The sequence below is a fragment of the Eptesicus fuscus genome, chromosome 7 (assembly GCF_027574615.1).
Source record: "Eptesicus fuscus isolate TK198812 chromosome 7, DD_ASM_mEF_20220401, whole genome shotgun sequence".
Taxonomy (NCBI): Eukaryota; Metazoa; Chordata; class Mammalia; order Chiroptera; family Vespertilionidae; genus Eptesicus; species Eptesicus fuscus.
In genome coordinates this window covers 103,633,893-103,657,159 of record NC_072479.1, presented here as the reverse complement: position 1 = coordinate 103,657,159, position 23,267 = coordinate 103,633,893, and the positions used below count along the sequence as shown (strand labels likewise).

Sequence of the window (23,267 nt, the reverse complement as noted above, 5' to 3'; positions counted from 1 at the left end):
GGCAGCCGTGGCTGGAAGAGGGCGGCCCTTCCAGATCTTGCTGAGGAAGGAGACACGTGGGCTCCACACTCGAGGCAGCAGAGCGAACTGCACTGGCGATGGTGGAGCTGGAAGAGGGGAGGGGGACCTGCAGGGGCACGGCCACAGGGGATGTCCCTGTTCCGCCCCACCCCTAATGAAGGCGGTGGGGGCCTGGCCGGCCCTTAGCAGGGGGCCTGGGGAACCAATGCGGAATGGATCAGTAACGGCAGCGCAGGAGCCCTGCATGTGGCCGCACGCACGTATAAACTTGTTTTCCAGTTGTGAAGTTCACACGGCCACTCAGAAACCTGGCAAAAGGAGAAGGAAAACCGCCAGAATCTCACCAACCGAGACCCACCTCTTCTAGTGTTTGTGTTTCTGTGTGTATTTTCGTAGTTGCCATCCATCGTTCCCTGTTTGGGAACCCTTTTCATGAGCAGGTCCCTATCTTTCTTCCAGCTGTACAGCACTTGACTGTTCAAAATGCTTTTGGTCTGATGTTCTCCTTTCTCGGTAAACTTTGAGGTAAGCAGGAATTACTTTCATCTGGCAGGTGAGGAAACTGAGGCACAGAGTGGTTAGGTGACTTGGCCAAGGGTGCCTGGCTCGTGAGGCAGGGGTGCCAGGGAGAACCCTCAAACTCCCAGGCCAACACACACACCGAGGAGACACAGCGGGAGGACAGAAAAGACAGCCCCACAATTCTCATCTCAAAATATTTAATTTTGTTTTGAAAAGGTTACATTCCCGGCTTCCCTCCCCTCCACATCACTCCGGCCCACCAGCAGTGACACACTCGCACGCACATACGCACATAAGGCCAACGGGCTGTGGTCTGCTTCTGCCGTTGCCGGCTGGGAGGAAGGAGTTCCCTCCTGGCCTCCTTCCCCGACACAGGGAACAAAAAGGGGCTCGCTGGAATCCCAGCTCCCAAGGGAGGGCGCAGAGCCCCACACCCTGTCACATCACATGCACTTAGAAAAATAAAACCAAGTGGTGATCTGGCATCCCCAACACCACAAAATAGCAATATCCACCTGGAAGTCATCTTTGCCATTTTCTAGAAAAATTTATTGCACTTAATTAACAGATGTTAAAGGAGCTCTTGGCCCTCTGTGTTCCACGAAGCCGAGCTCCCAGGGCCTGGGTAGGGGGCTGCCCAGCACAAAGGCGCCCTCTTCTGCTGGCTCCCAGGCCTGCCGCCCGCTCAGGATGGAGGACTGCAGCCGCCCGGCAGGGTGACACTTACCGAGGTTCACTGCTAAGTGCCTTCTCCAACCTCAGGATCCAGACAGGCAAACCCCCACCTTTGGCCAAGGGTGATAGTTACCCAGGCCCTCCACAAGGCTGCTGCCCATTGTGAAAGTTCTCTCAATAGGTTTATTTCTCTATCTAGACAGACATTTATTACATTCCTGTAACATGCTAGCTCACTCATGATTTGTCTGTTCGGAGGTTGCAACACGGCTGCCAGGGAACCGAAGACGGCGCTGAGGAAGGGATGGTGCTTCCCAGCCCGTCACAAACCCGGGGAGAGCCACTGACGTTGGCTCCTCCGGCCTCCAGTGCTTCTGAGGAGATGTCCAAGATTTGGGCAAAGGAGCCTCCGTCTTTGGCTGTCAGCCCCAAGATGGAGAGGGGCCAGGAGGGAGTCAAGGAGACTCCCAATTCCATGATGGAAACTAGCAGGCACCAACCCTCTCCTGCAAGGACTCGCTTCCCTGAGCACTCCTTTTCCCCAGCATGTCCACCTCCCTGGACATCTCCTTCCTGTCTCTGCTAGGCCCGGCTCAAAGGGGCTCTTCTAGAAGAGGCCAGCAGCCACATTCTTTCCAAGTAAGCACTTTGGGAAGGAACCAGCCGCCCACTGCCTGGGAGGAGGGGAGGGCTGAACAGGCAGAAGGTGGGACAAAGAGGAGATGTCAGGCCATTATCCCACCCACGGGGGTCAGAACATGGACACCATTCAGAGATTAAGTCTCCATTCTTTAAAAAAAAATAAAAATAAAAACACAAACCATACACTTTCTGGCCAAAGAAAATGAAGAGCTTTTACACTGGAAGCTCTTCTACTAATAACAAAATGAGAACTGCCCTCTTGGTGGGTCGCCAGACCAGAGGGAGAGTGCCCGGGCGGGCGAGCTGCCCAGGGCAGGACACTGACATGCCGGATGCAACTGCCCTGCTGTGGTTACAATAGAGTGGAAAGTGTGAACATGGTTTTTCTAGAACCACAAAACAAAGTCAGGGGCCTGGAGGGAGTCCGTGACCTCCCTTGGCCTCAGGCACCCTTGTCAAGTCCCCAGGAGAGGCGGGTATGTAGGTCCCCGGAGGGCCATGGCGTTCCCCTGGGTGCGGTCCACGGCCAGTGGATGGCGTCCCCAGGTCCTAACATGTTATATAGTCTTTAGGGGTCAGAGCCCGGGTCTTGGAGCTACCACTTTAAATAAAGCCAGTGGTAAACATGACCAAGAATACCCGTCACCTCTGACCCCTCTTAACCACAGGCTGCCTGGCCCTGAGCCAATAAACGCACCTATCTGCAGGTGCCCTGGCTGGCCACAATGAACAGAGCATTCCACAGATTTCCTCAATGCATCTCCCAGGTGGAGCAGAAGGAGGAGTCCAGCCAGACACAAGAGAAAACAGCTGTGAGGTAGTGAAGCCACAGCTGCAAGGACCCCTCCACATACCATGGCCAGGCTTGTGTGGGTGGCCCACATCTTCAGGGACCCAGACTGGAGACTCTAGTGGATCAATGTCCCGAGAACCAGCTGTTCTGTGAGTTGTGCTGTGACCCTGGCTGGCTGTCCTGCCCAGCAGGTGGCTCTAGGCAGCTTGCACAGGGGAGGGATCTTGAACCAAGAACTGGGAAGCCCTCTTCTGCTTTCCTCTGGCCTGGCCCACACTGGAGAGCAGAGCAAGACAAAATGGAGACACAGGGCCCAGCTCCCTGCCTGCAGCGCAGGGGGCTGTGGAGGCTGGTTTTCTGAACACCATGCAGAAGGTGCATCCTGCCTCCAGGAAATTAAGCTTCGTAGATGAGGGGGGTTTTCCTTTTAAATCCAAGATCTGAGATTGATCACTGGATGAAGAGAAACAGGCCTAGAGGCCAGTCTAGTCGGACAAACAAGATTCAGGTGGTATCCACAAGTGACCTGGAGAGGAGGAGATGCAAAGGCCCCTCTCAGCTCTGTGATTAGGGCTGAGTCTGGCCGACCTGGAGTCTCCTTCACAGCAGACGAAACAGAGACAACCGACTGCCAGCGCCTCCTCCCTGGCTTCCAGGCCTCGGAGCCACAGAGTAAAGGGGTGTGGGAGCCAAGAATGGCTGGGTGCACTTCTGCTGCAGGCTCCAGACCCAAACCCCATCCTGGGCTGCAGAGACCCTGCTCTGGTGGCCTGGTACCCATGCAGACACTATGGAGGAGCAGGCGTGTCTTTCTTCCGCTGAGGGAGATCGAAATGGATGCTTCTCTCAAACTTTCTGGGGAGGGTGAGGTGGACCACAGACAGCCCTGGAAACACACCCTGCTACCTGAGAAGACGTGACAGCGATGGACTCATTCTGCGGAGACTGGCCTCAGTGGCCCAGGGTGGAGACTGAGGGCGAGTCAGGAAGCCTGAGCGCCCTGGGAAAGGAGAGCTGTGCTCCAGAGGTCCCTCCTGATCCAACTGGGACATCCAAGCATAGAAACTAAGGCTGAGGCACCGTCTACGTCGATTCCCTCGCGGCCTCGCCAGTGAGGAGGCTGGCCCCCTGGGGAAGTCCCACGTGCGCTGGCCATGTGATAATGAAGCTTGAACATGACCACTCCTGGAGCAGGTGCGCCGCCATTGGCCCGCGAGGAATCATAAGTCTCCACATGTGTGTGGGTTTCAGGGAGCCCTCAGGCAGAGGCTGGGGTGTAGGCAGCGCGGCCTGGGCGAGGGCATGAGTTACAAGGGCCCGTACTTGGTCTCATACTTGGACACGATGGTCTTGCACTTGCCCACCTCCTTGCGTAGCTCAGCCACCTCCGTCCGCAGGGCCGTGTTCTCCTTCTCCAGAAAGGCCGCCCGGATGGTGATCTGGTTCTCCTTCAGGCGCCGGGCGTCCCGGGACCGCTTGGCAGCCACATTGTTCTTCTTGCGTCTCGTCCAGTACTTTTCATCCTGCGGGAAGTGTCCTCTGTTAGTCTTTCCTCTTTCCCCAGGGGAAAGGACAGCATTGGTTTAAGAGCCTCTCCCCTCCTGCCAGCACTCCACACCCCAGATTCCTCTTATCACTCATCAGAACGAAAGCGGGGACCCAGGGTAGAAGATGCATGTGCCAAGGACAGCAAGGGGCCCTCCCCTTCCCCCAGGAGGGGAAACAAAGCCATCTGGAGGAAGCGGTGGAGGGAAGGAGACCTCACTTACCGGGACCTGCTCTGTGCCGCTCCAACATAAAGCACGATCTACACCTTGCTGCCCACCGTCGTTTTGGTTATGGCTAAGGTCCGGGCTCCTGAGTTCAAGTCTCGGCTCTGTCCCTCACTAGCAGTGGAACCATGTGAGCTCCTTAACCTCTCAATGTCTCAGGTCCCTCAGCTTTACAATGGGGGATGACAATAACTACCTCATAGTTGTTTGAGGATTAAATGAGTTAGTATGTGCAAAGTGCCTACTGCAGTAAGGATCACATAAAGGTTTACATTTTCATCAATATCATTATGAAAGCCTCAGAAACCTCCTGAGAGGCAGGTACAGTTGTTCCCATTTTACAAACGAGGAACCGGAGACCCAGGCAGTTCTAGGTGGCAAAGTGGGGTCTGGACCCAGCTCTGCCTAACGCCAAAGCTTGGGTGAAAAGCCCTTCCTGTGAATTTTCCATAGGAGAGGATGGAAAAACCACCGAATCTTCCTCTCCCTGCCCACCCCAACTCCTATAAAACCATCAGCTTGAAAGCTGTTTGCTCGGAACAATACAACTGTCTTTGTCCTTCAAAGTGAGGGCTTGTTCAGCCCAGTTCCTGTGGCTGAGTGAGCTCTTGCCCAAAGGCTGGGCTACAGCCAGGGAAGCAAGAACATCAACACAGCCACCGGCCAGTAAGGAAACAGAGAAGCTGCAGGGAGTCACGCTGGGCCAAACGCGACTTGACTCCCTTTCTTTCACGAGCTGCTGCAGGGAGGAATGGCTCTATGCTCTGAACGCATGCCTTTCTAAATGGTGTCCACAGGAATCTCCAGATAAAACCAACGTGAGGAAGGGCAGCCCTCGGCTCTTGAACCAATGCTGTACCTTCCCTTATACCAGGCGTCCTCCAACTACGGCCCGCGGGCCACATGCGGGTGTTTTTGCCGTTTTGTTTTTTTACTTCAAAATAAGATATGTGCAGTGTACATAGGAATTTGTTCATAGTTTTTTTTAAACTATAGTCCGGCCCTCCAACGGTCTGAGGGACAGTGAACTGGCCCCCCGTTTAAAAAGTTTGAGGACCCCTGCCTTATACAGACATCAGATTACCTTCTGCTCATCAGGCACAAAGACCTTCTTGGCCTTTTTGATCATAGGCTGGGGCTTCAGGTCCTCCTCTGCAAACTTGTGCTTCCGAGGGTTGAAGAGCTCCCCGCCTGGCACACTGGAAAGGACCAGATCGGCAGGGTCAGGATTGAAGTTCACATCCACCTCCACACAGCTGGGGTCGATGGGACTGGGCGTCTCCCTTTCCTTTTCCAGGGAGGATTCTGAAAGACACAGAGGCAGGTGGTCCTGAAGCAGCCACTGGACAGCAAAGACCCATGTCACATACCCAGATACCGGCTTGAAGCTCAATGTCGCACAGCCATTGCTACTTGGAGGGACCAACCCCCAAGCTAGACTGGCATATGTGATTCAAATCAATAACACAAACATAGAAAAAATACTTCCCTTTAGGAATAAAATATTCAAAAGGAAACAGAGGCCCTTGAAAAAGACAGGGTTTTCAGCCCCCCCCCCAACCCCCCGAAATATTAAGCAAAACATGAAGTCATTATCCTCCTTAACTCCCTGTGGTTTCAAGCTCTGAAGTAATGAGAAACAGCTGAATCTCCGTGAACCATAATGGGTTGGGGACAGACTGAATAATGAAACAGCTTCCACAATGGACTCCCTAGAGACAGATCATTGCAGTGCTCATTTAGTCTTACGACAACTCTGAAAGCAAAATGGATGTTAACCTTACTTTACAGATGAGGAAACTAAGGCTCAGAGAAAGGACATGGTTTTCCCAGGGTCACACGGAAGATAAGAGACTAAACTAAAATTTGAGTCTGATTCTGGCTGATTCCAAATCATTCTTCTCTGTCCTACCTGGCTGCCATTTTATAGTGGACATCGGATTTAAGGCACTTTCAGAATTCAAAGATTGTTAGAGATAAACTTATTAAAAAAAAAAACATAGACTTCCCAGCCAGTGTGGGTGAGAGGATGACCTATGAACCAGGAGGTCATGGTTCGAATCCCAGTAAGGGCACATGCCCGGGTTGTGGGCTCGATCCCCAGTGGGATGTGTGCAGGAGGCAGATGATCAATGATTTTCTCTCATCATTGATGTGTTTCTCTCGCCATCTCTGAAATCAATAAAAACATATTAAAAAAATAAAAAAAGACACAGACCTTTGGCCTACTTGTTCAAGGTACCAGAGGCTGACACCTAGAACTGCCATACCCCACTGCTGGGAGTTATTAACGGCTACAGCCACATTGTACACTACTTGGTAGTATCTACAAAAGCTGAATATATGCATATGTCCAATGACCCAGCCATTCTACTCCTAGGTAAATGACTATTCGAATGTACACATATATTTACCAAATGACATGTATACAAGTGTTCATGGCATTGCTATGCATAACCCCAAACCAGAAGCACCTCAAATGCCCATCACTGTAGAATGGAAACCTGTGGTATCGTCATACAACGGAATACCACTTGGCAATGAAAATGAACAAACTATGCTATAGGCAACAACATGAATGGGTCTCATAAACAAAGTTAGGAAAGAAGCTAAACAAAAGAATGCATACTACTTATGTCTTTCCTATAGAAGGAACTGAAAAATTAAGAGGGGAGATTCTGCCTTCATTTCTTATCTGTATTGTGGTTTTTCTCTGTCACACGAGTATTCCATAAGTATGTTCTGTAAATCTATGTTGTTAGTGTAAGGAGATTTTGGTGCCCACATAATTTATGTGTGTACCATAAAGCTAGCTACAGAAAGCTATACATATAAGCAAGTATAAATGTAATCAACGTATAATAGTTGAAAACAAGAAAGAGGACATGATATACAATTCCATTTATAGAATGTTCAGTAACAAGGAAAAGGAATCTTTAGTGATGGAAATAAAGATAGTGTCACCTCTGGGGAGTAATGACTGAGTGGGGTCACAAGGCACTTTGGGAACAACAATAATATTCTATTTCTTGATTTGGGTGGGAGTCACATGGGTGGGTTCACTTTGTGAAGATTCACTGAGATGTATACTTATGATGTGGGCACTTTTGTGCACCATATTTAAGAACATTTACTTAAAAACAGAATCAAAGGAAAATGTTACATAGGGGGTCCAAGGTACAAGATGGGGGCTCATTTTCACCTTTGCTCCCTTCCCACACATGAAACCAGCCCTCTAGGACAACCCAACCAGCACAAAAATGATCTGCCTTCAACGAGAATTTGGCTGAAGCTTCTAACCCGTTTACAGGGGAAAAAACATGATAAATGGGACCACGGGGATATAGTCAGAAAAAAACACAGCATGTGCTAAACTCTGACTATATGCTTATATAAATGATTCCATTTATATATGATTCCATATCCTCAACAAATTGCAAAGAAAAAATAAAAAGGAGAGGGAACCCTATAGATTACTAGAGATTTAAGGGCATAACTAAATGGAATGTGTGGGTCTTGTTTGGATCCTGATTCAAATAAACTGCAAAACAATAGCATTTATGAGACAACTTTTTCAAAATTTGAATGCTGATGAATTTATTGTCAAGTTCAGATGTAAAATTGGTGTTTTTGTTACTTTGTTGTTGTTGTTTTGTTACTTTTTAAAAAGAACCCTTGTATTTTGTATACTTATTGAAATATTTATGGCTGAAATAATATCTAGGATTTGATTGTAAATAATTAAGTGAGGGGAATGGAAGAGGTTACCGAAAACAAGATCGGTTATAAATTAAGAATTATGGAAGCTGAGTGATGGTTACATGGATGTTCATTAGAGTAGTCTTTTACTTTTGTATTTGAAAATTTGTCCATAATAAAAAGTAAAATTAAAACAAAATAAAACAGAGCATGAGCACTACTCAGTTGGTTGGAGCATTGTCCTGTACACCAAAAGGTTGCGGGCTCAATTCCTGATCAGGGCATGTACGGAAGGCAACCAATCAATGTTTCTCTCTGACATCAATGTTTCTCTCCTTCTCTCTCCTCCTGCCTCCTCTCTCTCTAAAAAAATCAATAAAAACATATCCTCAGTGATTATTAAAATAAAAAAATAATTTAAAAAACAGAGCATGAGAATTCTTTGGGTGTGGGTTCCCTGGGTTGCATACCAGCGCCTGGGGTCCTTCCAGGAGCCATCAGCCTACATGCCTCTCACTGAGCCTAAAGAAAGCTTTGCAGACTCCTGAAACAGGGGTCATTGGTCCTCTGGAGGGTTCATGTCCCAGGGGCATGAAAACCAAATAACCAACCCCCAGAGGTAAAACAGAAAAAGGACAAGAGGACTAAGGAGAAATCCTGAAGATGATGCCTTCTTTGTGCCTGTTCCTAAGCAGTACTTGGCTATGGAGTCAGACATCCTGGGTTCAAGTACTGCCTCTACTACCTACCAGCTGTGTGACCTTGGGCAAGTTACTTAACGTCTCAGTTTCTCACCTATAACACACAGATAATATTACCAATTTGATAAGGTTGTTGTGAGGATTACATATTAATGCCTGGCACAGAGTAAGTGCTAAATAAATGTTAGCTGGTATTATTATTATTATTGCCCAAGCTTCCCAATAATCTGTGGCAAAGTGCATGGGCGGAGAGTGGGGGGTAAAGAGCTGCTCTGATAAAATGCAGAATGGGATTTCTATCCTGCAAAACCTCAGACTGGAAGATCTTGCTCCACTGTCCTGACCACTTGCAGCACACCAACCAACAGAAAGGTTCCGACAAAACCGATGACTGCTATTTTTCTTTAGACTTGGGGACTGTGCAGAAGGGTGGGGAGCAGAGGGTTTCTCCACACTGCAGGCCCACCGGGACCTCCGTGGGAAATGGACTTCCTTAGTTAGGACAGGTGGCCCTGCCCAAAGTCTCGTCACCAACCTGTGCTGGACACAGTTTCAGAGGGCTGAAAGATGGCGTTGGAAGAGGATGGTGGGGATGCTGTGGAAGAGCTGGCAGATTCCTTTCCTTCTAGCTCTGCCACAGGCAGCAGCAGGTTCTGGGCCAGGTGGGTGGGGCTGGCAGGGATGCCATTCTCCAGCAGGAACTCGTCCAGGTCCATGTACTCCAGATGGAAGGACTCGCCATCATACGGGATGGTCTTGTCCCAGATAGGTGGCATGAGGGAGGCTGAAACGGCCATGGTGCTGGCTGCTGCGGCCTCGTCTTCCTCCAGCTTTTCCTTCCCCTTTTCCTTATCTGCAGACACAAAATCTGTGATGAGACTCCACACAAGAGGGTAATTCAATCCCAAGAGGGGAGCAGTGGGCCTCACAGGGCTGGCCCAGCTCTCGCGTCCTGATCCATCCCATGCATTTCAAGAGCCCACTGTGTTCTCATTTTAACCTGGTACTTGACCCAGGCCCACTGGTCTCCTTCAGAGATGGCAGCATATCCTTATCCACGCTTGGGCTCCCCAGAATGCTCACCACAAGCTCTAAGGCTTAATGTGGTTAATTCAGAATGGGCTGTGGAATTAGCATTTGGAAGAGAGAGGCTACAGGGAGGAAATGGAATTTCTGAGTCTTCCCGAGATCTTATCCCTGTGGTAGGAAAGGGTGATTCCTCAGGCCAAGAACTTGTGTTTTCTCCTGTCCTGTCTCTACCAGATATGCTTCTCCATAGCAACTCAGCCCAGGGCTCGAATCCCAGTTCTGCCAACCAGTTGCTGTGGTGTGTTACTTTAGCTATGTATTTAACCTCTCCCAGCCTCTGTGCCATCCATCTATATATATAAAACTCCAATATGCAAATAGACCAAATTGCAGAACAACTGAACAACCGAACAACTGGTCACTATGACGTGCGCTGACCACCTGGGGGTGCGTGCGGACCATGGTGGGCATTGGCAGCAGGAGGCAGAGTGTGGAACATGGCGGGCGTCGGCCACGGCGGGATGGTGGATCAAATGAGCGGGGGTGCCAGACCAAGGTGAGGTGCTGGTCGCTGTCATCGGGGCGAGCCTCTGGTGGTTACTGAAAATTCTTTGCTCCCACGCACCCTGGTCCCACCTGGTGCTCGCACCTGCTGCCGGCACCGGCCCCACTTACACCCATTGCCGGTGCTGGAGCTGCCGCTCGCACCCACTGCCGGCGCCCAGCGCCAGCCCCGACCACTCCTGACATTTTCTCCACTTCCCCCTGCTCCTGAGGGGCGATTGGGACAGCAGCCGCCGCTCATACCTGCTGATGGCAGCGCCAGCCCCGACCACTCTGTGCTGTCAGTGGTGTTAGCAGGGCCAGTCATCAGCACATGGGAGCGGTGGCAGCAGGAGCGGGGCTGCTGGCAGACGGGGGACCAGGAGCTACGTCAGGAGGTGCCAGGCAGGGGCACAGAGAATGGGCCAAGAACGCCCCCTGTGCCCACCGCAGCCTGGCAGCCCCCTTAGAGCACATGAAGTCCTTTCAAGGTGCATGAATTTGTGCACTGGGCCCCTAGTTGTATATAAGAATAAAGCTTTCTCTTTGGTGTAGACTAGAGATAACATATGCAAGTGTCTTATATAGTTCCTGGCAAATGGCAAGTATTCATTACTACAGTGAGCTCATTGATTCTGAGTCTGATTCATTTCTAGATTTCAGGGCCAACACAGGAGCAGGCTGACCATGGCCTATGGGAAAATTTGCATACTGAATGAAGAATGCTGGAGCTGTCTTTTCAGAACCTTTTCAGAGCAACAATTTCAAGAGAAGTTTATCCCTGAGTAAGCAGAGAAGACTGAAGGCAGGTTTTCTGGGACGGAGAAGGCAGAACTTAAGAAGAAAGCTTGCTCCCATTCAAAGCAAAACTAATAAATTAGCAGGGACTGAATCTCACCTAAATTGTCTCAGTCAAAAAGTTACCTGCGTGGATAATGAAGAAAGAGCAAATTAGGGAAAAAAGACAAGAGAGAAATGTGACAAGGTTGAAAGGAAATCAAAGTGACAGGGAGGATAATCGGGGAAGTGGGAGATAAAATCATGACAAGTTCATACTGGGTTTTCAAATTGAGGGACACAACTTTGCACTCTGGATTCTGAAGTGAAAAAGAGAAATCAAATATAATTATGGTGGAAATAAACCAGTCATACATGGACTCACAGACCTTAGCCGGCCAAAAAGCCTATTGGTCCAATAAAAATGGACACACCAGTGGGTTGAGAAGGTGGAGGTTTTGACAAACAGAATTTGGTAATGGCTTCTAAGACAAATTAACCTGAATGCTTGCAACTGTTTTCTGTACCAGGCTTTGGTTGAAAACCAAATGGGAAGTAAGAAAGCCAAGCTTTGGTGGGCTGGGTGGGCCAGATGGCCTCGCTGTTCTGCTCCCGGAGATCTTGACCTACATTCTGTTCAGATCCACATTGGGTAGAGTCATGGGGATCAAAGGAGACAGGAGAAGGAAGGAGAGAGAAAAACAGCCACACTGAAGGACAAGTAACAGTAAGTTCCAGGTTTTGCCTGGCCTAAGCAATTAAGGATATTTTAAACCAATATTTTTAAAAAATGGAGTTTTAATTGTAGAGATGATAAAGAATTAGGCCCATCACTTGGGTCACAGGGATTGGCATTAGTGGTTGCCAGTGATACAGTAAAAAGCACCAGACTGAGAGTTATAAGGCCTAGCTATGTGACCTTGAAGAAGTATCCCCCTTCCTTTCTGAGCTTCAACTTCCCTTATCTGGGAAGTGGGGATAATACTCTATAGGACTGCAGTGGAAGACTAAATAAAACAGGAATTCTGTCAAAGAGCTTTGTGAGCATTCTGCTAACGTAAAGTAGAGTCACTGTTACGGATGGCTCTTATTTGGGAATCTTGAACCAGAGCCTAACAGACGTGTGTACCTGTCCCGGCAGCTCGTCTCAGCCCCAGAACCGGAACAAAGCATTGCCTTAAAAACGAAAGGGTCGGTAGCCGGAGGAGAATGCCTGGTCTCACCTGATATGCTGAAGCTATTTATAACCCAATGGAGACAAGCCATAGGAATGGAAGCCTCAGAACACACCAGGGAAAGAGAGATGGCATTTTAAACAAGAAAATTAATTCCCCAAGACAGGGAATTCACAGAAGGCCTATTCCACCTCAAACCCCTAAACCACACTGATGGTCTTGGAAATTCAAAGGTCTCAGATTGAAACCTCCACCTAAAACCACAATAGGTGGTGCTCGGCTTCTCCCTGAACCTCATGCTCCCAGGCCAGAAAAACAAGGCCAAACCTGCTTTCCACACAGGCCCCAGGGACCTGTGTGGCCTAGGGAACAGGATGAAGCTCAGCTCTGCCACTGTGGCCCCAAGTCTAGGGTCAATCCCAAAACACCAGGTGAAGGGCCCTATTCTGATCTTCATCCCTCACCTGCCTCGCCCCCCTCTCCACCTTAGAAGGTGCCTTGGCACCCCTCCCCCACCTCAGCAGCAGCCTGAGACACACTTCCAGAAAACCTCCAGTGTGCGCCTAGGAGTGGGGAGGGAGACAGGGCCTCCTCCCAGGAGGGGGCAAAGCCACATGCTGAAGACAACCTGCCATGTAAATCTGCGCTCCTCAAACTTTAGTGGACTTTGGAATCACGGAGGAGGGGTACTCCTGAAGATGCGGACTCCTGGCCCAGGAGCTGCAGATTCGGTGGGTGATGGGTGGCGCCCAGGAACCGGCATTCTAAACAAGCATCCCAAGTGGTTCTGAGGAAGCTGTCCCCGAGAAGGCGCCCTGGAGCGTCACCTAAGGGGCTGCTGCGACCCGCTCCAGCCTGCTCAGTAACCCCGGCACCCCGCGCGCGCTCAGCTGCCCCCAAGAACCTCCTCACCACCACCCTTCTCCTTCCGGACCGCTTTTTCCGCCAACGCCCATCTGACCCAACCTCTCTCAATTCCCCCCCGACCTGCTCCCAACCTTCTGGCCTCGCCCACCAGGCCCTCCGTCATCCCTGGCCCCGAGCCCCGCAGCGGGACCACTGCGCCCAGACCTCCGACCTCCCCGGCCCCGCCCCCATAAGGCCCCGCCCCTGCAAGACCCCGCCCCCGGGCACGCGCCGACCCCCGCCCTCACCGAGGCGCGCCTCGCGCGGGGGGTTCTCCATCAGCTTCCTCAGGACCAGCGGGAAGGAGCCCGGCAGGCCCCGTTCCCCAGCTGCGCGCCCCGGACCTGGGCCTGGCCCCGCCTGCGGCTCCACAGGCGGCTTCTTTCCGCCGCCCGTGTCGGACATCGTGCTCCGCGCTCCGCTCGCGCGCCTCGCCTCCCCCGCCCGCCCCCCGAGAAAGGCCGGAGCCGTGCGACCCGCCGCAGCTGCCAACACGGGCAGCTACTGCGCAGGCGCCCAACAGCTCCCCCGCCTCCCTCCATCCCTACCCCGCCAGTGGACTAGCTCTGGGATATTCATTATTCATGAGGCCAGGCCAACGTCCCCAGATCGTGGCCTTGGATTGGCCCACCCAGCGAGGGGGGCGGGAGCAGCCTTCTGAGCCGTGATTGGTTCGGCTGACGGGGTAAGTGAGACACGTGCGGGGCCAGGTGAGGAGCAACGCCAGAGGCCCCGCCCCGCCCTCCCGGGTCACCTGATTGGCGCCGGCTGGAGTCTGTGCCGTAGGCCTTCTTCGGCGGCAGCTCCTTCCCTTCCACCAGAGGTTTCACCTTCGCCTTCCTCTTCATAACCCCCACTCTCCTCCCAGACCATCGTGGCCGCTCTCTTTTCCCTCTCATCCCAATCTCGCCGCCTTCGGGACTCGACACGGGAGGGAGGCGGGGCTGAGAGCGGCCGGGAGGACCTATCACAAAGCCTGTTCGGGCCGCCAGGCCCGGCCTCCGCAGGTCACGTGGAGCCCCAGCCGAGTCCAGTCGCTGGGGGAGGAGGAGAGAGGAGGAAGTCGAGGAGCAGCCAATGGAGGGCGGGGGCGGGGCCCGAGTCCGTGCACGAGGCGCAGCACGTGCGGCCTGCTGCGGGGACGGAGGGTAGGGGTGGGGCGGGGCGGGGCGGGGCGGGCCTTTTGTACCGGGTACTGCCCGGGTCGTGGGGCCGGGACACGGAGTCGAGCTTGCACCCCTCCTCCCTCGCGACCCAGAGGTTGGCTGAGGGCAGGGCGGGGGGTGGCCCGAGCCGGAGCAGGCTTGGCCGCCGCTGAAGGGGGTGTCGGGTTCCTCACGGATCCCTGTTTCTGGTGCGGGCGTGGCGGCCAGATAAACAGTAGCGTGGCGGGAGCATTCCTGAGGCCGGGGCGGGGCGGGGTGGGGTGAGGTGAAGGGGAGAGAAGGGCCCAGCTCTGAGCCCAGGGCTGGGGTACAGTCTGTTGTCCTCCCACTAGCTTTTGGACCGGCTGTGACCTTGGGAAAGTCCAGTTGCCTCCCTTGAGCCTGTTCTCTCGTTCAAGGGGTTGGACCAAATACTCTCTAAAGCCCTAAACACTGAGCTCTGCAAGTCTGTTCCTCTCCAGGACCTCCCATCCTTATCTTGGGGACAAGAAACAGAAAACAAGCTCCTCTGCAGAGGGGGCCGGTGACACCCAGTGGGAAAACCACCTCTGAAAAGGCAAACACTCCTGGGCGTTCCTCAGGCCGCGACACGTGTGAGGGGCGCACACACGTGGAGACACTGCAGGAAGCTGCTGCGAAGCGGCGCCCACAACTTTGTCCCTCGTTACAACAAACCCCACTGTGCTTTGAACCCAAACAGTACAAGCCTCCGCCTGCCTGCACTCCCAGAGGGCCGGACTTCGGCTTGTTGATCCTGTATCTGCCAAAGGCGGGGCGCTGGGAACTCGGACGGCGCCCCGGGTTCACCGGGAGGGGCGTGGCCGCAACGCCCAGCTCGCTGGACGCTGTCCCGCTGATGCAATGAGAACGCTGCTGGGAGCGGGGAAGGAACAAGGACCGGGGCTCCCCGACAGGCTGGGAAGGTGGTGGTCGGGGCAGGGTGATGGGGTCTGACTCCAGAACAACCTCCTTAGGCTTCAGTCACTGTCCGGCTTGATGCTAGCCAGTTGCTTCCTTTCCTTATATGTCAAATGGATCCACCTTGTGCAGTGGTCGGCAAACTCATTAGCCAACAGAGCCAAATATCAACAGCACAACGATTGACATTTCTTTTGAGAGCCACATTTTTTAAACTTAAACTATATAGGTAGGTACATTGTTATTAACTTAATTAGGGTCCTCCTAAGCTGGCCTTTGCTAAAAACTCAAGGGGCCAAAGAGCCGCAGGTGGCTCGCGAGCCGCAGTTTGCCGACCACTGCACCTTGTGGGTCGTCTGTAGGCCAACGTATGTAAAATGCACAATTGGAAACCTGCAACAAATGGTCGTTTTCATAATTTTTATAAAACTAGAAAGAAAACTTACAGGTACACATCCACTGCCTGGTGTATCCATTATCCTGGAGGCCAGCACAGGGCCCATGTCCCTCTCATTTTAGTGGAAACACGAAATCTGTTGTGTTGCAGGGTGAGTGGGAATTCTGTACGTGGCTAAGATATCTTTAAGTGAAACGGACCTAGAGGTTTTTAGAAACAAATTTTAAAGAAGTATCTAAGGGAGATTGATTGAAACAATATATGAAACTTTTTTTTTTTAAATAGCTACTTTGGTGAAAAAGAGACTTTACTGGGTTAGAGTCAAATGTGTATTTTTATGGCTGATGTGACATTGTGGAAGGGGCAAAATAATTCTCAAGGTATTAGGGCGGATTTATAAGATAACAGTGGAAAGTTACAGCATTTGCTTACAACAGGAGTGGGATGTATTAAGGATAAAGATTGAGATATTGTTAAAGCTACAATTATCCAAAAGGGAAAATGCCTACTCCACTCATCATCCAGCCTGGAGCAACTAGCCTACCAAGCCCAGTTATCTGTGAGGCACTGGTGAGAAGCAAGGCAAGCAGGTTAAGGCTTCAAACGTTGGTTTTGATTTGGTTCTCTGTTTATGTACTGACACTCCCCAGAGAGGGTTTTTCCCCGGATAACCACAGGGTAAATGGTGTGTCACAGACACTGCAGGAACACCACAAACATGTTCCCTCTCGTGCCTGCTTGCAAGCTGGGAGGTTAGCTACATCGCCGGCTGGCAGCCTTCAGCAGCGCCGTCCTGGAGGCGGGAGCCATTCTGTTCTAGTCTTCCTTCTCAAGCTGACCCGCCAAGAGCCACAGCCGCCCCCTCTACCTCCGGTTCCTGCCAACGAAGTGCAACCTTGCCCCTTCTCTTAGGGGAGAAATAAATGTTGTGAGATGTAATTAGCTAATTTCCACAGTGTTTGTGAACCCTTCCAGGGAAATCACCTCTGTAAAAAGAACATGTGATTACGTGGTTAAGGCTTTAAGGTAGGAAGTGGCACCTCGGAGTTCTTTAGTAATAGGTTTTCAGTGCAGCCACTCCTTGGGGACAGCTTTGTGGGCTTAGGGGGCCGACCGAGGTAAAATCTCCCCTCGGGCCCTCGCCGTTTGGCCTGCGGACTGAAGGGTGCCAGGTTCGATTCTGGTCAAGGGCACATGCCTGGGTTTTGGGCTTGGTTCCCAGTAGAGTGCGTGCAGGAGGCAGCTGATCAATGATAGTCTCTCATCATTGATGTTTTCTCTCTCTCCCTCTCCCTCTCCCTTACTCTCTGAAATAATATAAAAAAAATTGTTTAAAAAAATAATAATGAAATAAAATCTCCCCTGGGATGCTGACCAGCCTTGTGACTTTTCCTGCCTAATCCTGGGAGACAGAGATGGGTATGCTTACCTCACGAGTGGTTGTGAGGATTAAGTGTGAGAAGCAGTGACAAGTGCTCGGCTGGAACCGTGTGGCATGGAGTGGGGGTGCGTCCACCCGGCTGCTGTTGGGCCTGGAGTGGCATTATTTGGGGTGTGGGGACAAGGCTGTGCGGTTAAGGTTGGCCTCCGGAGTCTATGCTGAAGCATCCTGGAGCTGGGCTGGCTTTAAATTCTATTCTTTCATGTTCCAGAAACCTGCTAACCAACCCAAGCTTAAAACTTAACTCAATTCAATTGAGCAGACGCAGAACAAGTGCCTTTCATTAAGCCATTACACCAGTTTGGAGTATCAGTTAAACTCAGAGTTTAGAGGAGCTAAAACTCCAGCGTGGGGGCCCCATAACGATCTCTTTCGCCCCGTATTCAGTGTCTAGCAAGACAGGACCATTCCATCTTTCGACTTACTGAAGTATGTGCTCTAAGTCTTGTGTGTGTGAGAACAGGGCAATAGTAAGGCCTCCGTTGAGCCCTAACAAAGCCCAGTTCTCTGTGTGCTCTGCCAATACCAGATGCAGGAGAGGACAGAGCTTTGTTCCAGGTGGTAACTCAGTAAATATTTGCTGGCTCGTTTGTTGTTGGTGCCGGCTAACAAAACCTTTCAGAGCCAAGTCATATACATTTGGAACGTTATTCACATGAAATAACAGTCATTGTGTTCCACCGTCGAACTTGGAATAACGTGGCAAGTCCCCCAGCACCAGCCTAACCAACAGCTGCCCGCTTTCGAGCCACATACCTGTGGCTGTGGTTTGCACCTTGGTCTCCGTGTGTTCTAGGGCAGAAGTGGTGGGTGAAGGCCCTTCACTAACTCTTGTCCATCTCTTCAGTCCTCTCAAGAGCACTGATTTCCTGTTTGGCTTGCATTTGCCCACTCCCAGGGTTCAGATGGATTACAGATGGAGAGCTGCCCCAAGAGGGCCATTTGCAGAGCGAAGCCCTCAGCTCCAGTCTCTGCCGTCTCAACAGCCACTGCCTGACGGCCAGGGACGCTCCTGTACAAGCCGTGTTGGTGGTGCAGAGGCAGGGTGTGGGCTCCAGAGTCGGCCATTAGGGTCTGATTCCTGGTTTGACCACTTCCTAACAGTGTGACCTCAGGCGAGTTACTTAACCTCTCTGTGCCCGAGTGGCAGAGGTACAGGAGGCGGTTCAGGCACACTGCATAGCAAATGCTCGATTGAAGTTAACTCTTAGTACAATTCCATCTTGAATCGTTCTGGGACTTCCCCACTCCTTTCCACCTGCCACTTCCCTGAGAATAGGGGTGGGTGGGTGGGTGGGGCCTTGCAGACAGGGAGATGACAGCCTCACTGCCTTTATGACCTTCAGGGCCCTGCAGGCTCTCCCTGTTCCGGGTCCCTCCAACCTCACCTCGTCCTTCTCTCCCCGCTTGCTCACCTTCTGCAGCCACAGTGGCCTTTTATTGCTCAGACACTTGTCTTTCCTGCCCCCGGAAAGGGCCTTTGCAGGTGCTGTTCCCTCAGCCTGAGCGTTCTTGGCGCAGCCGGCTCTCCCTCACTTCCCAGGCCTTGGTTTACATGTGACCCCCCTCGGAGACGGCCCTGACTCCTGATTGCTGACTGTCCTTTCCCAGGGGGCGCAGCTGCCAGGCGGGCGCCAGGGGCCGTGCACGTCTCATTCACCCCCTGCCACGCGTGTAGTCAATGTTCGATAAGCAAGTGATGAAAAAGCAAAGGAGGACCGAAGAGGTGCTGCGCCGAGTCTCGGTTTCAGAGACCCTGGGGCCCCGTGGGAGGGCGGAGCCTGGAAGCAGGCGGAGAGGGGTTGGAACCCCTCACAACCGTGGCCTCCCCATCTGTACAACTGATCGTGACACCCCCCTTGCAAAGCCATTTCAAAAGCGGTGATGTCAGAGCACTTAGCACGACACCCAGGAGCAGTGGCCTTCGATTCAGGGTGCATTCCTGGAGCAGCCTGGCCTTGGGTCAGGGCCCGTCCAGATGCAAAGCCATCTGGAAGGGGGCTTCTGGACACTGCGGTCAGTTCCTGGCCCCGATGAGATTGAGTTTCTCAGATTAGGGACAGGGCACAGGTAGAGAAGGCAGTCGGGTCCCTAAGGTTGGAGCAAGGAGAGAGGCTGGCCAACCTCTGAGTGCATTTCCTCAGCATTTAGAAGGTAGTAGTAAGGGTTAAGGGAGCTAAGGCTTCCAGCACATAAGGCTTCCTCCACCTCCTCTTCCCTGAAAGAAAACGCCAAGATCTCTCGTCTTTGCCTGCTACCCCAGGCTGGGAGTGGAGGCGACCGCATGGACCTTACTGAGGCTGACCTCAGGTCAGCCCGGCTGCAGGGAGTCCACACTCCCGGGCCATTGAGCTCAGTCCTCCAAGAGGAAGCTACCCAGGCTCCTCCTCTGCACCACTGTCTCTGTCCCAGGAAGTGCCCCTGACTTCCGGCCTGTTATCATTCAGCTGTTTCCCTGGCCAGTCCAGCGGGGCTGATGGCACCCTGTCCCCAAGAGCCTCAGCACACGTTTCCAAGGAGACAGCACAAACTTGCAACATTCAGTTGTTTTAAGGAGGCTATTCACCGGAAGGAGGGTAGAAAGAAGGACGTGAGGGTCAGATTGCAAACGTGATGTTGGGGGAAGGAGCATAGTGCCAGGCCCAGCTGCTCTTTGCCTTTCACAGAGAAAACAGCGTGGCACGTCACAGTTTGCAAACACTTTCACGTGGGATAACACGTGATCCTGGCAACAAGCTAGTGGAGCAGGTATTCTTCCCCCCATTTTTACAGATTGGGGATGGAGAGAGAGAGAGGTGTGTCTAGGACACCCTCCTAGGTGGCCCCCTAGTGATTCTAGTAGGAGCTCCCTGAGGTGGGGACGCTGCCTGGCCAGCTCACAGTGGAGGCCTTGTTCAACCTGTGGGTGTGTTTCAGGCTACATGGCTCCTTGGAAGGCCCGAGTGACCAAAGCTGGCGGAAAGATGGGGGACCAGCCTCTGAGCACAGCCAAGGCCCTCTAGGGTGAGGTAAGGGACGGGTGTAGAGAGCTGACAGCACGGTTTAGAGAAGCAGGGTCCTTCCAGAAGCTGGAGAAGAAAGAGCGAGTGAGCAGCCTGGAACAGAATCCTGCAAGAGGATCCTGGGGAGAAAGGGCAGGAGTGGAAACAGGAAGGGCTCAGAGACAGAGGGGAAACTGAGTCAGGGCTTGGGGTACAGACCACCCTTTTGCTGGGCGTGGATTTCTCTGCCCACAGGAAAGTTGGTCACACTGGTGGCCCAGAGTGTGGGGCGGCCAGGTGGCCATTGAGACCTGGAGCCAAGGGCGGCTAGAGTCCGGCCAGCTCTGCTAGACAAAAGCTGCTTCCCTAGGGACAAGGACGGGGTGGGGTCTGTCTGTGCAGGCTGGGGTGGGAGGCACGCGGGAGAGGGAGAAACCCCACGGCTGCTCTCGGGGAGCGTCTTTGAACTAGAAAGCCAGAGGCTGTGGGGAAAGCGGTCTCCTGAGAGCACACCTGGACTTTCTCCCACGCCACTCCCCTTCCCCTGAAATTCCTTCACTCTGGACCCAGGCTATGCTCTGCACGTGACCTAAACGTGTGTGGAAGCAGTCAGGGGGCTGGAGAAAGCGAGGCGTTTGTAAACAGGCCGCAGCCCCGCACGAGAAACCTGCCCTTCCTTCTACATCCCGGCAAAGGGCAAGTGATCCTGAGGGCAACTGTTTCCGGGGCAACTGGCCGCTCCGCTGCCTTCCTCTGACTGAGGTCCAAGCCAGAGTAGGGGACCCAGGGAAAGAAGCCGCTTCATCAACAACTGGGAGCACTAGCTCGGTGACGGCTAGACACTCCAGCGCGGTGTGGCGTGCGCACCCTTTTTACCAAGGTGTATGGCCTTTCAGGTAGACTTATTCTTATAAAAGATTTGGAGAGTTGGAGCTGTGGAAGTGGTGATTCCAGGTTGGGGCAAGAATGTGGGCGAGGTCTTTGTGGGTGCACTGACCCCTCATTTTATCTCCCCCTTGGCGTCTGTCAGTTCCACGGGGCCTCATGCTTCTGACCCTCAGTGAGATAGCACCTGGACAAGGGACAGGAGGTGGCCTGAGACACTGGTCCGCACCCCTCCACCCACCCAGCCTCTGCAGACAGCTGATCCTCAGCCAGGGCTCGCCAACACTTGGCCAGGCTCTGGCCAGGACCTCTGGCAAGTCCTCGCAGGGCTGGGCCCGACTCTCTCATCCCTAGTGAGTGATGGGGATTTTCCGGCTGTCACAGGGTCTGCGGACCAGCTGGGGCCGGCGACCAGCAGCTGCTGCCACCCTTCCAAGGCCTTGCTATCCTCATCGGAGGAGGAGCAGCACTCCGAGTTGCCCCCACAAGCCTCCCCTGCCCCGCTGGGAGCTGTCCCTGCAAGCCGCTCCCTGCGCGTGCACGGGGCCATCCTGGACCCCCACCTTCCCTGGGTGCCTGGACCGAGAAGCTGGACCCCCACCTCCTGCTTCCGGAAGGCCTTCAGCTTCGCCCCCCGACACGGCCGTTCAGAGGTGGCAAGAAAAAGTCAGCTGTGACTCATCCGCCAGGCTGAGCTGAGGGTGTCCTGAGGAGATGGGCTCCCCCCGGTGAGCAGCAGGGGTCCTGAGTGCGAGGAGGGCACAGGGACTCCCTCCCGTGCTGCCCGCCTCCGAGGGGGGCCCAGGCCGCCCCAGCAGGAACCGCAGGTGTGGTCTGAGGAGCTGGGGCCTAGAGCTCTGTGAGAGCCCACAGAGACCCGGCCCTGAGCTCTGGGACCCACCTTTCTCTCCTCAGGCAGCGTCTCCTCCGAGCAGAGCCTGCGCCCCTCTTTCCCTGAGCCCGCTCCCCGAGGGGTGAGAGAGGGCCTGGGCTTTGCTGTCTGTCCTTAGGCTCCAGAGTTTGGGAGGGGGCTGGGAGTCCTGGGGATGAAGCCCCGTGGGGACATCCAGGCTACCTGGTGATGAGACACGTCAGTTGCCAGCACAGCAGGATGAGGCAGCGGCCTGAGAAAGGTCGCCTGAGGGGACCCCGGGGCTCCTAAGTCAGACTCAGGCCGCAGAAGACAGCTGGGCTCCTTTAAGCAGTGGGGACCTGGTGTGAGCCCCTCACAGATTGGAGCAGAAGAGAGTGGGAGGAACATTTACCAGGGGATTCGCCTGAGCAGGTGGCCCCCAAAGCTAGCCGTGGCCTTGGGTTTCTCAGGCAGAACTTGGGGGACACCTGGTGCTGGCTGCGGGCTCTGCCCCTCCGTCCACGCCCTCCTCTGCCGGCTCCCTCGTCCCGTGTTTGCCTGTGGTATCCTAGGAACGCGGGCTCTGAGCCTGTGGTCCTGTTACATAACAGCTTCCCTCCCATCCATGGGCTCAGCCCTCCAGCGAGCAGGAGCTGAAGCAGGCGCGTGGAGGAAGCCTGCCCTCCAGGCAGGAGACTGCCCAAGTCCACCGTCTCTGCCACCCCAACATGCAGAGGGAGGGCACTTAACAGGCAATTGCATCCAGTGCATTCCCTCGGCAGGGCCAGAGGGCCCTGTTCTTGGCCCACGTGAGCACAGCACCTGTCAGTGGCCACACACTGGTGGCTTCCGCAAGCTAGCAGGCGGAGGGGCAGTCCCCGAGTTGCAGTGCCCACCCCCCCCCCCCCGTGTCTCTCTCTGCACCCCAGCCCTTCCTCCTGCCCAGGAAGGGACCAAGGGCCAGTAGACCCTGCTGGGGACCCTCGCTAGGTTGGCGATGCCTGTCCTGCCACTGTGTCTGTGGCTGCCCCCAGCCCCTTGGGCACCTGGGCGGCCAGCCAATGCCGGCCACCTCCGTTCCTACCTGTCCTCTTCTCTGGCCAAGGCAGAGAGTGCTCCAGCAGGGACTTGAGGACCTCAGGCATGTCCATGGCGGGGGCCACCCCGATCCGGTCGCAGCTCGATATGGCCCGGCAGGAGGAGCTTGCTCTGGGAGTTTAGAAGCAGCTGGAGAGGCAGAAGCTGGCCTGGGAGCCACAGGCTCTGGAGGGGGGCGGGGCGGGAGCCGGAGGCAGCCAATGGGCAGCATGGACCCTGGCCCGCCCATCCACCCCCCAGATTGGCCACCTGCCAGCCCTGGCTGCAGCCAGG

At 53.6% G+C, this 23,267-nt stretch overlaps 1 protein-coding gene across 3 annotated transcripts; it reads right to left on the bottom strand.

Annotated features, from left to right (window-relative positions):
- Nucleotides 1–729: 729 nt before the first annotated feature.
- On the bottom strand, nt 730–23,098 carry TEF (TEF transcription factor, PAR bZIP family member). 3 transcript variants are annotated; one of them, XM_054719569.1, is made up of 5 exons: nt 13,504–13,748; nt 9,361–9,678; nt 5,510–5,730; nt 4,018–4,176; nt 730–3,179 (listed from the first exon to the last, which is right to left on the bottom strand). In XM_054719569.1, the coding sequence occupies exons 1-5, from the start codon at nt 13,658–13,660 to the stop codon at nt 3,081–3,083; spliced, it is 954 nt and encodes a 317-aa protein (XP_054575544.1). In that variant the 5' UTR covers nt 13,661–13,748; the 3' UTR covers nt 730–3,080. The 3 variants fall into 3 exon arrangements, with proteins under 3 accessions (XP_054575544.1, XP_008142799.2, XP_008142798.2); XM_008144577.3 differs by lacking the exon at nt 13,504–13,748 and adding an exon at nt 22,981–23,098 and having other exon boundaries at nt 3,109–4,176; XM_008144576.3 differs by having other exon boundaries at nt 3,109–4,176.
- Nucleotides 23,099–23,267: the final 169 nt, after the last annotated feature.

What these genes read in the sequence shown, in the direction of transcription:
- TEF (XM_054719569.1), bottom strand. Translation starts at nt 13,660, where the DNA reads ATGTCCGACACGGGCGGCGGAAAGAAGCCGCCTGTGGAGCCGCAGGCG. An exon ending in TTGTGCCTGATGAGCAGAAG is followed by an intron (nt 4,177 to 5,509) that starts GTAATCTGATGT and finishes CACTTCCCGCAG; the next exon opens with GATGAAAAGTACTGGACGAG. An exon ending in TGGCTGAGCTACGCAAGGAG is followed by an intron (nt 3,180 to 4,017) that starts GTGGGCAAGTGC and finishes CCTCCTCTCCAG; the next exon opens with GTCACTTGTGGATACCACCT.